General features: G+C 42.5%; 1 protein-coding gene across 1 annotated transcript; it reads left to right on the top strand.

The window, feature by feature from the left end:
- Positions 1-524: 524 nt before the first annotated feature.
- On the top strand, positions 525-15,156 carry LOC123482621 (zinc finger protein OZF-like). Its single transcript, XM_045210980.1, has 3 exons — positions 525-693; positions 13,197-13,380; positions 13,957-15,156. Exons 1-3 carry the CDS (start codon positions 685-687, stop codon positions 15,072-15,074), a joined length of 1,311 nt encoding a protein of 436 aa, XP_045066915.1. The 5' UTR covers positions 525-684; the 3' UTR covers positions 15,075-15,156.
- Positions 15,157-15,846: the final 690 nt, after the last annotated feature.

Raw genomic sequence — 15,846 nt, 5'->3', positions numbered from 1 at the left:
GGCCGCTTTTGCGTCTTCCATTCAGAGGACGGCCTTAAGCAAGCCATCTAGTCATGAGCTAATTTGAAAGACAATATCAAGGAATTTCACTAATCTCAAATTCGGCCTGCCACCTTCCAGCAAAGCTGTTTTTGTTGATTCTATAAATACCTTAGATTTGTTGTGATTTTAATTATATTTTATTAGCAAATGGAAAAACTATGACCACACGTGGACATAATGCACTTACAACCATTGAGGATGAAACCAAAAACGTGATTCAAATAATAATGTATAGTTTAAATTGATTATATTGATTATAGCAAAAATAGCCAACATTTTTGCCATTCTTTTAACATACTATATATTTGAGACAATACAAACAGTTATTTTCTAGCAATAAATGACTCCCTAAACCGCTTCACCCACTTGAAGAAAAGTGTTGATGACCCTGTACTGTAGATGGCGGCACCTCTTAAACACAACATAAGAAGCCGAAAAGTATTTACAGGAAGTTCATTGTCACCATCCTCTGAGTTTTCAAACCAAATAAAATTTCACAGGCTTTTGCTAGATCTATTCCGTTGTAAGATTAGTGTAGATGAGACGTTTATCACAATTTACATATAATTTAGATATTTAAAAAGGTGTGGTCTAGCTTTTATTCATCTGAACGCATTGACAAAAGAAATAATCGCTTCCAAGATGGATCGGGTAAGTTTGGTTGACTTTTATGAACAAGTATATATACTGTGGGTCTAGTAGGTCTAGTTTTCTTTGATCTTCCACATCCATGCGTTCGATTTGAACAGCTAGACAAAATAAACCATGGCGGTAATTCAGCCAAGTAGTTTACTAGCCTATCGCACACTGATTGATGATACAAGCAATACGCAACCAGCAGGTAAAGTCAGAACCAGGGAGAAATAATTAGGCATAAGCTACACCAATGATGCATGTTGCAGCTCACTTTTTTACTGGCAACATTTTTCATTTTCTATTTTATTGTTTTATTCCATTATGTTGTAGTCGCGCTGAGTATGGATTGGTTGAAGATCAATGCTAAATGAATCTCCCTACCATCATATCTAAGCCAATATGACACCAAAGTCGATTAAATCTCGCAAATGAACTTCATGGGAGATACACAACACACTACCCACCTCTCGTCATGAGCTGTCCAGACGTTACGGATTACCATATACCGGATTTCTAACAGGGTCCTTAGCAATTGAGTTTTCAGAGTATTTTCTGCGCCCACCTAGCTCAAATTCTAGAAGTCAGATTAAAACGAGCATAGAGCTACCATAAAGTGACCATTTGATTTAAAAAACTGTCGGATTTACTACGTTTGTAGCTGCAACAGATTTTATTACATTTTATAATGTATCGCTCATGCATATTTCCGTCCATTACAACCAACAATGAGCTCCATTTTATTGTAGTATTTCTGACAATGATAACATCTCTAAAGCCGTTTCTGAGTTCTATCTAAACGGGTCAGCAACTCTGTTGCTCTGCAACAATACAGCTGCTATTAGCTAACGTTAGCTTGCTTGTCCAAAGTCCAGCAACTAGCCTCTGTAGCTAGATAGCTAATGAACAGGCAAAGAAAGGTAGCTAGCGATATTTGTTTATAAAAGGTATGTTACACAAATAACAAAGCCATTAGCTAGCTAGAGCCAGACGACAACAGCTGACCGCAACACAGAAGGTAACTAATGATAACTAGTTCACTTCCAAATGCCAGTTCTAAATATTTCCACAAAACATACAGCTACAGCAGTTCTAATACAACACCAAACTTTGGTGAAATTGTCACGTTGCTACCTTACAATGCATGCTATGCAATTTGGCTTTTACAACACTAGCTAGCTACTCGATAATCGAAGCTACGGTAAGAGCTAGCCACATTCCACTGTCAGACAGGACACTTCTCAAACTGTAGCTGAGAAAACAAATGCACATGTAAACAGCAAGTTGTGCACTGCAGTTTGCAAGTGCATGATTGCTAGCATCAGGAAAAACTCACCAGTTCCGAACATCCAGAATAGATTCCAGTATGCTCCTTATCCTGTCTTCTTGACATTGTAATCCAAATCTGTGCAGATCAACAGTGCCAAACTAGCAACTTTGCCACTTGACCGGCTTGAATGTATTTACAGCTCCGATCTGGATGCACTCTCCCTCAACTTGAGACATCTGTGGCACATTGTGTTGTGTGAAAAAACGGCACATTTTAGTGGCCTTTTATTGTCCCCAGCACAAGGCGCAACTGGGTAATGATCATGCTGTTTAATCAGCATCTTGATATGCCACAACTGTCAGGTGGATACATTATCTTTGCAAAGGAGAAATGCTCACTAACGGGGATGTAAACAAATTTGTGCGCACATTTTGAGAGAAATACGCTTTTTGTGCTTATGGACAATTTTAACTGAGTGTACAAAACATTACACTTCTGTCATCATGAAGTGCTTTGAGGCCAATTAAGGATAGTTTCACCTTACCTGACACCCTAGACCCACTTCAATTTGCATACCGCCCCAACAGATCCACAGACGATGCAATCGCCATCACATTGCACAATGCCCAATCCCATCTGGACAAGAGGAATACCTATGTAAGAATGCTGTTCATTGACTATAGCTCAGCCTTCAACACCATAGTACCCTCCAAGCTCATCATTATGCTCAGGACCCTGGGTCTGAACCCCGACCTGTGCAACTGGGTCCTGGACTTCCTGACGGGCCGCCACCAGGTGGTGAAGGTAGGAAACAACACCTCCACTTCTCTGATTTTCAACAAAGGGGCCCTGAAGGTTGCGTGCTCAGACCCCTCCTGTACTCCCTGTTCACCCATCAAGTTTGCAGACGACACAACAGTAGTAGGCCTGATTACCAACAATGAAGAGACAGCCTAGAGGGAGGAGGTGAGGGCCCTGGCGGAGTGGTGCCAGGAAAATAACCGCTCCCACAATAAAACAAAACAGCTGATCGTGGACTTCAGGAGACAGCAGCGGGAGTACTCCCCTATCCACATCGACGGGACCGCAGTGGAGAAGGTGAAAAGCTTCAAGTTCCTCGGTGTACACATCATTGACAATCTGAAATGGTCCACCCACACAGACAGCGTGATGAAGAACGTGCAACAGTGCCTCTTCAACCTCAGGAGACTGGAGAAATTCTGCTTGGCCCCTAAGACCCTCAAACTTTTACAGATGTGCGATTGAGAGCATCCTGTCGGGCTGCATCACCACCTGGTACGGCAATTGCACCGCCCGCAACTGCAGGGCTCTCCAGAGGGTGGTGCAGTCTGCCCAACGCATCACACGGGTCAAAAAGCCTGCCCTCCAGGACACCTACAGCACCCGATGTCACAGGATGGCCAAAAAGATCATCAAGGACATCAACCACCCGAGCAACGGCCTGTTCACCCCGCTATCATCCATAAGGCGAGGTCCGTACAGGTGCATCAAAGCTGGGAGAGAGAGACTGAAACAGCTTTTACCTCAAGGCCATCAGATTGTTAAATAGCCATCCCTAGCCGGCTACCACCCTGTAACTCAACCCTGCACCTTAGAGGCTGCTGCCCTATGTACATAGACATGGAATCACTGGTCACTTTAACAATGTTTACATACTGTTTTACACAATAAATGGCGCCGGAGAAGATGGCTGCCGTTTTACAGCCCTCTAACCAATTGTACTATTATGTCTGTTGTTTCGCATTATTTGTAATTTATTCTGTACATAATGTTTCTGCCATCGTCTCTTATAACCAAAAAGAGCTTCTGGATATCAAGACAGCGATTAGTCACCTCGTATTGGACGAAGATTTTTTCTTCAATGAGTTGGACGCGAAGGATATCCTACAGACACCCGACAAGGCCCATATCCCCGTCATTCGCAGGAGAAAGAGACGGAGATATCGTGGACGTAGGTCGGGGTGCCTTGTAAGGATCCGATGGCGAGCGAGTAAACGGCCTCTTCCATCAAACCTATTAGCCAACATTCAATCATTTGAAAATAAATTAGATTACCTAAGATTACGGTTATCCTACCAATGGGACATTAAAAACTGTAATATCTTATGTTTCACCGAGTCGTGGCTGAACCACGACATGGACAACATATAGCTGACGGGATATATGCTACATCGACAGGATAGAACTGCTGACTCCGGTAAGACAAGGGGTGGCGGTCTGTGTATATTTGTAGCTGGTGCTGACTAAGGAAGTCTCAAGGTTTTGCTCGCCTGAGGTAAAGTATTTTATGATAAGCTGTAGACCATACTATTTACCAAGAGAGTTTATCTATATTTTTCATAGCTGTCTATTTTACTACCACAAACCAATGCTGGCACTAAGATTGCACTCAATGAGCTGTATAAGGCCATATGCAGACAGGAAAACGCTCATCCAGAGGCAGTGCTCTTAGTGGCCGGGGACTTTAATGCAGGGAAACTTAAATCCGTTCTACCCAATTTCTACGAAAATGTTAAATGTGCAACCAGAGGAAAAAAATCTAACTCCACACACAGAGACGCATACAAAGCTCTCCCTCACCCTCCATTTGGCAAATCTGACCGTAACTCTATCCTCCTGATTCCTGCTTATAAGCAAAAAGTAAAGCAGGATGCACCAGTGACTCGGTTAATAAAAAAGTGGTCAGATGACGCAGATGCTAAGCTACAGGACTGATTTGCTAGCACAGACTGGAACATGTTCCGGGATTCTTCAGATAGCATTGAGGAGTACACCACATCAGTCACTGGCTTCATCAATATGTGCATCGATGACGTCGTCCCCACAGTAACCGTACGTACATACCCCAACCAGAAGCCATGGATTACAGGCAACATCCACACTGAGTTTAAGGGTAGAGCTGCCGCTTTCAAGGAGCGGGACTCTAACCCGGACGCTTATAAGAAATCCCGCTATGCCCTCCGACGAACCATCAAACAGGCAAATAGTCAATACAGGACTAAGATTGAATCGTACTACACCGGCTCTGACGCTCGTCGGATGTGGCAGGGCTTGAAAACTATTACAGACTACAAAGGGAAGCACAGCTTCGAGCTGCCCAGTGACACAAGCCTACCAGATGAGCTAAACCACTTCTATGCTCGCTTCGAGGCAAGCAACACTGAAGCATGCATGAGAGCACCAGCTGTTCCGGATGACTATGTGATCACGCTCTCCGTAGCCGATGTGAGTAAGACTTTTAAGCAGGTCAACATTCACAAGGCCTCAGGGCCAGACGGATTACCAGGACGTGTACTCCGAGCATGTGCTGACCAACTGGCAAGTGTCTTCACTGACATTTTCAACATGTCCCTGACTGAGTCTGTAATACCAACATGTTTCAAGCAGACCACCATAGTCCCCGTGCCCAAGGACACTAAGATAACCTGCCTAAATTACTAACGACCCGTAGCACTGACGTCTGTAGCCATGAAGTGCTTTGAAAGGCTGGTCATGGCTCACATCAACACCATTATCCCAGAAACCCTAGACCCACTCCAATTTGCATACCGCCCCAACAGATCCACAGATGATGCCATCTCTATTGCACTCCACACTGCCCTTTCCCACCTGGACAAGAGGAACACCTACGTGAGAATGCTATTCATTGACTATAGCTCAGCATTCAACACCATAGTGCCCTCAAAGCTCATCATCCTGGGACTAAACACCTCCCTCTGCAACTGGATCCTGGACTTCCTGACGGGCCGCCCCCAGGTGGTAAGGGTAGGTAACAACACATCTGCCACACTGATCCTCAACACGGGGGCCCCTCAGGGGTGCGTGCTCAGTCCCCTCTTGTACTCCCTGTTCACCCATGACTGCATTGCCAGGCACGACTCCAACACCATCATTAAGTTTGCCGACGACACAACAGTGGTAGGCCTGATCACTGACAACGATGAGACAGCCTATAGGGAGGAGGTCAGAGACCTGGCCGTGTGGTGCCAGGACAACAACCTCTCCCTCAACGTGACCAAGACAAAGGAGATGATTGTGGACTACAGGGGAAAAAAGAGGACTGAGCATGCCCCCATTCTCATCGATGGGGCTGTAGTGGAACATGTTGAGAGCTTCAAGTTCTTTGGTGTCCACATCACCAAATAACTATCATGGTCTAAACACACCAAGACAGTCGTGAAGAGGGCACGACAAAGCCTATTCCCCCTCAGGAGACTGAAATGATTAGGCATGGGTCCTCAGATCCTCAAAAAGTTCTACAGCTGCACCATCGAGAGCATCCTGACTGGTTGCATCGCCGCCTGGTATGGCAACTGCTCGGCCTCCGACCGCAAGGCAATACAGAGGGTAGTGCTTACGGCCCAGTACATCACTGGGGTCAAGCTTCCTGCCATCCAGGACCTCTATACCAGGCAGTGTCAGAGGAAGGCCCTCAAAATTGTCAAAGACTCCAGCCACCCTAGTCATAGACTGTTCTCTCTGCTACCGAACGGCAAGCGGTACCGGAGCGCCAAGTCTAGGTCCAAAAGGCTTCTCAACAGCTTCTACCCCCAAGCCAGAAGGCTCCTGAACAGCTAATCATGGCTACCCAGACTATTTGCACTGCCCCCTCCACCCCCACCCCATCTTTTTACGCTGCTGTTACTCTGTTAATTATTTATGCATAGTCACTTTAACTCTACTCACATGTACATATTACCTCAACTACCTGGTGCCCCCGCACATTGACTCTGCACCGGTACCCCCCTGTATATAGCCTCCCTACTTTTTCTCAACACTTTTTTGTAAAAAAATTAATGCATTGTTGGTTAAGGTCTGTATGTAAGCATTTGACGGTAATGTCTACACCTGTTGTATTCAGCGCATGTGACAAATAACATTTGATTTCATGTACTGTATATACTGTATACTACTGTATTTTAGTCAAAGTCACTCCGACATTGCTTGTCCTGATATTTATGTATTTCTTAATTACATTCTTTACTTTAGATTTGTGTGTATTGTTGTGAATTGTTGGATACTACTGCACTGTTGGAGCTAGGAACACAAGCATTTTGCTACAGCGGCAATAACATCTGCTAAATATGTGTATGTGACCAATAAAGTTTGATTTTATTAAAAACACCTGCTCTTAGGCTCAATCAAGCTAATCTTCTTGACTACGTTCTTATGTCATTCTCACTGGCACCAAAAGTTAGTGTTGATAGGGTGCAGAATGCGGTGGGACCATCAAATAATTGGCATATACAGTACCAGTCAAACGTTTGGACACACCTACTCATTCAAGTGTTTTTTATTTTATTTTATTTTTTAAAACTATTTTCTACATTGTAGAATAATATTGAAGACATCAAAACTATGAAATAACAAATGGAATTATGTAGTAACCCAAAAAGTGTTAAACAAATCAAAATATATTGATATTTTAGATTCTTCAAAGTTTCCACCCTTTGCCTTGATGACAGCTTTGCACACTCTAGGCATTCTCTCAACCAGCTTCACCTGGAATGCTTTTCCAACAGTCTTGAAGTAGTTCCCACATATGCTGAGCACTCGTTGGCTGCTTTTCCTCCATTCTGCGGTCCAACTCATCCCAAATCATCTCAATTGGTTTGTGGTCGGGTGATGCGGCACTCATCACTCTCCTTCTTGGTAAAATAGCTCTTACACAGCCTGGAGGTGTGTTGGGTCAATGTCCTGTTGTAAAACAAATGATAGTCCCACTAAGCCCAAACCAGATGGGATGGTGTATCGTGCAGAATGCTTTGGTAGCCATGCTGGTTAAGTGTACCTTGAATTTTAAATAAATCACAGACAGTGTCACTAGCAAAGCACCCCCACACCATAACACCTCCTCCATGCTTTACGGTGGGAACTACACATGCGGAGATCATCCGTTCACCCACACTGCGTCTCACAAAGACACATGCCGGTTTGAACCAAAAATCTCACATTTGGACTCCAGACCAAAGGACACATTAATGACAATGCTAACTTCTTTTTTAGCCAAATATCAGAGTTCTATCTAAACTGGTCAGCAACTTGGATGCTTGGCAACAATACAGCTGCTATTAGCTAACGTTAGCTTGCTTGTCCAATGTCCAGCAGCTAGACTATGTAGCTAGCTAACACTAGTTAGCTTGCTAACGAACAGGTAAAGAAAGGTTGCTAGCTGTAATTGTTTATGGAAGGTTTGTTACACAAATAACTTCAGCCATTAGCTAGCTAGCTAGTTAGCTACAAACAGACAACAACAGCTGACATCGACACAGAAGCTAGTTAACGATAGCTAGTTCACGGCCAAATGCCAGTCCTATTTTTGCACAAAACATAGCTACATTAGTTCAAAAACAAATTGTCACGCTGCTACCTTACAATGCATGGAATGAAATTGACTTTTGCAACACTAGCTAGTTATCTACTCCATAGACCAAGCTATGGTAAGAGCTAGCCATATTTCACTGTCAGACAGGACACAACACAAACTGTAGCTGAGAAAACAAATACACATGTAAACAGCACGTTGTGCACTGCAGTGAGCAAATGCATGTCGGCTAGCATCAGGACAAACTCACCAGTTTCAAACATCCAGAATAAATGAAAGTATTCGCCTTCTCCTGTCTTCTTCACATTTTAATCCAAATCTGGTTAGATCAACAGTGCCAAACTAACAACTCTGTCATTTAACCAGCTTTGTTGTTTTTACAGCTCTGATCTGGATGGTGGACTAGCCCATGTGTTGTATATTTGTCAACATCTCTGCAGTGCACGGCCATTTCAGTGGTGCGACGCTAGGGGTGGGAGCTAATGGGGGCAAGAAAATATGTTATGAAATGTATTTCTTTTCTCAATGACATCTATTTTTCTAAAACAAAGTTTTAAGGAAATACAGGCAGGCACCACATTACTACAAGACAAAACCATTCGGTCAATTAATCATGAAGGTCTTGTAAGTATAAAAGCAAAGCTTGCTTTCATGTACACTGAACTATGCAACGTGTAAAGTGTTGGTCCCATGTTTCATGAGCTGAAATAAAAGATCCCAGAAATATTCCATACTCTCAAAAACCTTATTTCTCTCAAATTTGTTTAGAAATGTATTTGCATCCCTGTTAGTGAGCATTTCTCCTTTGCAAGATAATCCATCCACCTGACAGTTGTGGCATATCAAGAAGCTGATTAAACAGCATGATCATTACACAGATGTACCTTGTGCTGGGGACAATGAAAGGCCACTCTAAAATGTGCATTTTTGTCACACAACACAATGCCACATATTTCTCCAAGTTTTGAGGGAGCGTGCAATTGACATGCTGACTGCAAGAATGTCCACCAGAGCTGTTGGCAGAGAATTGATTCTTAATTTCTCTACCATATGCCGCCTCCAATGTCGATTTAGAGAATTTGGCAGTATGTCCAACCAGGTCTGACAATCGCAGACCATGTTTATGGTATCGTGTGGGCGAGCGGTTTGGTGATGTCAACATTGTGAAAAAAGTGCCCCATGTTGGTGGTGGGGTTATGGTATGGGCAGGCATAAACTACGGACATCAAACACCATTGCATTTTATCGATTGGCAATTTGAATGCACAGAAATACCGCAACGAGATCTTGAGGCACATTGTGAAGCTAATTATTTTAAGGTAGCTGTAACCAACAGATGCATATCTGTATTCCCAGTCATGTGAAATCCGTAGATTAGGGCCTAATGAAGTTATTTCAATTGACTGATTTCCTCATTTGAACTAAAATCTTTGAAATTGTTGCATGTTGCGTTTTATATTTTTGTTCAGAATATATATTTTTTAAATAGTGGAATGGGATTAGTGTGGTGTGTGTGTGTGTGTGTGTGAAGAATCATTGTATCCGGTACAAATCACTTTGTGGGAGCACCTCCTCTAAGAATCTGAATTGGGCTGTTTGAGAAGGTTTGAATCCTAAGCAACCTGAATAAACATTGTTTGAAGTACAATAGTGGCATTTCCTTTTGAAGCATCAGAACAATGCCTACTTCTCACTTATACAGTGGGGGGAAAAAATATTTAGTCAGCCACCAATTGTGCAAGTTCTCCCACTTAAAAAGATGAGAGAGGCCTGTAATTTTCATCATAGGTACACGTCAACTATGACAGACAAATTGAGAAAAAGAAATCCATAAAATCACATTGTAGGATTTTTAATGAATTTATTTGCAAATTATGGTGGAAAATAAGTATTTGGTCACCTACAAACAAGCAAGATTTCTGGCTCTCACAGACCTGTAACTTCTTCTTTAAGAGGCTCCTATGTCCTCCACTCGTTACCTGTATTAATGGCACCTGTTTGAACTTGTTATCAGTATAAAAGACACCTGTCCACAACCTCAAACAGTCACACTCCAAACTCCACTATGGCCAGGACCAAAGAGCTGTCAAAGGACACCTGAAACAAAATTGTAGACCTGCACCAGGCTGGGAAGACTGAATCTGCAATAGGTAAGCAGCTTGGTTTGAAGAAATCAACTGTGGGAGCAATTATTAGGAAATGGAAGACATACAAGACCACTGATAATCTCCCTCGATCTGGGGCTCCACGCAAGATCTCACCCCGTGGGTTCAAAATGATCACAAGAACGGTGAGCAAAAATCCCAGAACCACACGGGGGGACCTAGTGAATGACCTGCAGAGAGCTGGGACCAAAGTAACAAAGCCTACCATCAGTAACACACTACGCCACCAGGGACTCAAATCCTGCAGTGAAAGACGTGTCCCCCTGCTTAAGCCAGTACATGTCCAGGCCCGTCTGAAGATTGCTAGAGTGCATTTGGATGATCCAGAAGAGGATTGGGAGAATGTCATATGGTCAGATGAAACCAAAATTTAACTTTTTGGTAAAAACTCAACTCGTCGTGTTTGGAGGACAAAGAATGCTGAGTTGCATCCAAAGAACACCATACCTACTGTGAAGCATGGGGGTGGAAACATCATGCTTTGGGACTGTTTTTCTGCAAAGGGACCAGGACGACTGATCCGTGTAAAGGAAAGAATGAATGGGGCCATGTATCGTGAGATTTTGAGTGAAAACCTCCTTCCATCAGCAAGGGCATTGAAGATGAAACGTGGCTGGGTCTTTCAGCATGACAATGATCCCAAACACACCGCCCGGGCAACGAAGGAGTGGCTTCGTAAGAAGCATTTCAAGGTCCTGGAGTGGCCTAGCCAGTCTCCAGATCTCAACCCCATAGAAAATCTTTGGAGGGAGTTGAAAGTCCGTGTTGCCCAGCGACAGCCCCAAAACATCACTGCTCTAGAGGAGATCTGCATGGAGGAATGGGTCAAAATACCAGCAACAGTGTGTGAAAACCTTGTGAAGACTTACAGAAAACGTTTGACCTGTGTCATTGCCAACAAGGGAAATATAACGAAGTATTGAGAAACTTTTGTTATTGACCAAATACTTATTTTCCACCATAATTTGTAAATAAATTCATTAAAAATCCTACACTGTGATTTTCTGGAATTTTCTTTCTAATTTTGTCTGTCATAGTTGACGTGTACCTATGATGAAAATTACAGGCCTCTCTCATCTTTTTAAGTGGGAGAACTTGCACATTTGGTGGCTGACTAAATACTTTTTTCCCCCACTGTAACAGTTTTTTTGTGTTTAATTCTTACTATGACATAGATGTCTTCACTGATTAGGGCACAGGAATATAAGTGTCTGCTAAATTGCATACACACTGTAAAAATATGCTACATTAAAGGTAGACTTATTGAAATGATGCCACAAGCAGCACCACAGATATTGCAATGAGCGAGATGCAAGACTTCGCTCTGACACAGTCACACACAGTCTCTGCACATGTGCAAGGGTACGCTTCACGCTGTTCCAGGATGATAGCCATGGGACCAAAACATTGGAGAAGTTTAGCCTGCGCTTCAAATTCCTTGGTTAGTGTGTTAATTGACCCACTATGCTGTTGACTTTGTTGTCTTTCCATCCTCCCAAAGTGTGCACTTGTTCACTTCCCTTCTCTGATTTTAAAGGAAATGACTGGTATAAAACATATGGTGGATACTCCCACTAGCCCATGACTCCACCAATCCAATGACGTTTTTTTTTTTGTGGGGTGCAATTTTCACAAGTATGTGATACATTTTGACAACTCTAAGCACAAAAATCTGTTTCAAAACTCTAAGCCCATTTTCAATTGATTACTTGTGAAAATATTTTCCTGTCATTTAACACATTTAACTATAATGTAATCAAACTTCTAAAAACTGAACTACGAAACTATGATGATAGTGTCTAGTTTACGTATGTTTTGAGAACTGAATGAATTGACATTCATTTAATTAAGGTTGGAAGGTAAAACCAAATCATTTATGGATTTGGCTGTAAATACTACATTATCCTTCTTCAGCCAGTGTGCTTCTATACATTAGGGAAAAGTGGGTCACTGTGCTACCATTTGGAATGATGGTGTAGTGTACAATGCACTGCTGAAATACTTGGGTGGGAAATTACATTTCATTCCACTCATCTGGATGTCAATGATATACTATAAGCTGGTGATTTTAGATGAGGATGCTTTTACAGTAACAAGTCACATAGAAAAGTGGATCTTGAGCAATGTTGCATGGGGCAGAAATTGCACAAAGCTACACCAATACCTTTTACTGTAGGCTTCTGCTACATGCCACAACACCCCTATATCAGATGGTTTCTTCTATTAATGTAGTGTATAAGGATACTGAAACTATAAGACTGACATTTTTCTCAACATGATCCAATAGTGGGATAATGAGTAGCAGTAGTTCAGCTGTTTAGGTTTTTCCTCACTGGTTATTTGAACAAATCACGATTTAGCAGGTGTTAGCATCTTTCATATTTTGGAAGGGTAGGGGACATTCGGCCCGTATCTTGAAAGAGGGAGGAGCTCCTCATTCCGGTTCTGATCCTTCTGATCCGAGGGCTGACCAATTATGTGACCCTTAAATTCAGGGTTAACTAAGATGAACTCGGGTGAAAAATGTTAAACTCTAATGAATGCTCAATCAAAGGTTCTGAACATAAGACAGGGGTCATTAGAAGTTATTGAACATTTTGTGGAAAGTAGTGAACAATTACACACTTCAGGAGAAAGGAGGTATTCTAAGGATGCACCCAATCAATCTGAGATTTAGACTAAAGTAACCAAATGTTTGGTCTAATAATATTATATGTACAATACTTCCTGCGGTCAACAGGACAGAGCTAGCCCATCCCCCTCCAACCTGCTGGAGTCCCCTGGTCACAACTCTCCTGGTAGAGCCTTACTGCTGGGTCTGAAGAGGGTGTCTGTGTGGCTGGTCGACTGCAGGAAAACACCAGGGCAGAGTGGAACTGTGAGAGAAGGACACGAGGAGGGTGATGGAGATTTGATTTCATCAGGTAAGAACAATGGTGTGTGTGGATTAGACTACAATCTGCTTCTGCAACTTCTGTTAATTGATTGATAACAGTAAAACGCTCAGTGGCCAGTAAATAGTCGATCCAATTTCGTGAACGGAGGAGGGTGTACCTAATAAACTGGCCTCTGAGTGTATATTGATGATAAGAGCGGCAGGTAGCCTAGTGGTTAAGAGTGTTAGGACACTTATCGAAAGGTTGCTGGTTCCAATCTCTGAGCCGACTAGGTGAAAAATCTGTCTTTACCCTTGAGCAAGCTACTTAACCCTAATTTATCCTGTAATAATAATATGCCATTTAGCAGACACTTTTATCCAAAGCGATTTACAGTCATGCGTGCATAAATGTTTACGTATGGGTGGTCCCGGGGATCGAATCCACTACCCTGGCGTTACAAGCGCCATGCTCTGCCAATTGAGCTACAGAGGACCACAGAGGATCCTGTAAGTCGTTCTGGTTAAGAGTGAAATCAATCAATATATATATATATATTTTTGTAGTATTTGTTTATGGACCCATATTTCCAAAACCTATTTATTTAATGACTTTGTTTCACAGGGGACACCCCTAACCGTCGTTCTCTCAGTGGGAGGGGCTTATCATCTGGGGAGCCTCAACATAATCTTGCTGATGAAGCAAAGAAGTGTCTTTATAGATCTGAGCAACGCAAGAAACACCAGCAGAGACATATAGGGAAGAAACCTCACCACTGCTGCTCTGACTGTGGGATGAGTTTCACTAGCCTGAGTGACTTCATTATTCACCAGCGGACGCACACCGGAGAGAAACCGTACTGCTGCTCTCAGTGTGGGAAGAGGTTCACTGCTTCAAACGCCTTCAAATCTCATCTGCGAATTCATACAGGGGAGAGGCCTTACCCCTGCCTTGATTGTGGAAAAAGCTTTGCTTATTTGGGAGCCCTAAACATACACAAGCAAACACACACTGGAGTGAAGCCTTATAGCTGTGATAAGTGTGGGAAGAGCTTCAATCAGTCAGGCCACCTGACTACACACCAGCTAACACACACTGGAGAGAAACCTTATAGCTGTGATCAGTGTGGGAAGAGCTTTGCTGTAGCTTCCACCCTGAATAGACACCAGGTAACGCACACTGGAGAGAAGCCTTATAGTTGTGATCAGTGTGGGAAGAGCTTTGCTGTAGTTTCCTCTCTGATTAGACACCATCAAACACACACTGGAGAGAGAACTTACGTCTGTCTATGTGGGAAGAGCTTTGCTCTAGCTTCCACCCTGACTACACATCAGCGAACACACACTGGAGAGAAGCCTTATAGCTGTGATCAGTGTGGGAAGAGCTTTGCTGTATCAGAAAAACTAAGTATACACAAGCGAACACACACAGGAGAGAAGCCTTATAGCTGTGATCAGTGTGGGAAGAGCTTCAGTCAATCAGTACACCTAAATACACACCAGCGAACACACTCACGAGAGAAGCCTTTTAGCTGTGATCAGTGTGGGAAGAGCTTCGGTCAATCAGTACACCTGAATACACACCAGCGAACACACACAGGAGAGAAACCTTACAGCTGTGATCAGTGTGGAAAGAGCTTCAGTCAATCAGGGAGCCTGAATTCACACCAGCGAACCCACACTGGAGAGAAACCCGTATGTCTGTCTATGTGGAAAGAGCTTTGCTCATTTACGGACAATTAAAAAACATCAGAAAGCAAAAATGTGCCGTATTTCATCTCCCTCCTGTCCGGCACCGGTTCCAGATCCCTAAATAAAGGGTCAACAGAAAACATCTAGTGAACAGTCATATCCATCTCCCATTCTTAAACAGTTGTCTTAGTCTGATCACCATGGTAACCTCTGAGGAGCATAATATGCAGCTCTGATCTAGGATCAGGTCTCTCCTGTGTCTATGTAATATCACACATTGGGATCTAAATGCATTAATGTTCTAGAAAATGTCATAGTGAACCTGTGTGTGTTGGGGGGGATGTTGATAATTGTATCTTCTTTCATATACACATGATACTATTATTATTAAATGTCATTATGTAGAACAAGGTTTCAACAATAGGTGTATATTCATGTATTCAATTGATCAATAAATTCAATCCATTATCTTCTCAACAAGAAGTTATCACTTTAATTGTATATTTTTATAATAATATCTACATTGATTAAAATGCTCCTAAAACTAATCAATGATGAATTGGATAATAATATCCACGAGGTCAAGGCAAGAACTATGCATACTGTGTCTTGTAAACAATGGCTAATGTAATAAAACTGGGAAATGTAATATCTTGTTGGTTAATATAATAATATATCGTTATGACTTTTTCCACTTAATGTAATAAGTTACGTTATCAGGTGAGTAAGAACTTTTTAAATGAATAACGTAAGAACTTCAACCGATCATGTAATACCACCTAAACCAATTTTTATGTGTTACTTCACTAATGTTAATGCACAT

This window comes from Coregonus clupeaformis, chromosome 35 (genome assembly GCF_020615455.1).
Source record: "Coregonus clupeaformis isolate EN_2021a chromosome 35, ASM2061545v1, whole genome shotgun sequence".
NCBI classification, from domain to species: Eukaryota; Metazoa; Chordata; class Actinopteri; order Salmoniformes; family Salmonidae; genus Coregonus; species Coregonus clupeaformis.
This window is presented reverse-complemented; position numbering and strand designations above follow the sequence as displayed.

Coding starts and splice junctions, on each gene's coding strand:
- LOC123482621 (XM_045210980.1), top strand. Junction 13,381..13,956: donor TGGAGATTTGATTTCATCAG/GTAAGAACAATG, acceptor TTTGTTTCACAG/GGGACACCCCTAACCGTCGT.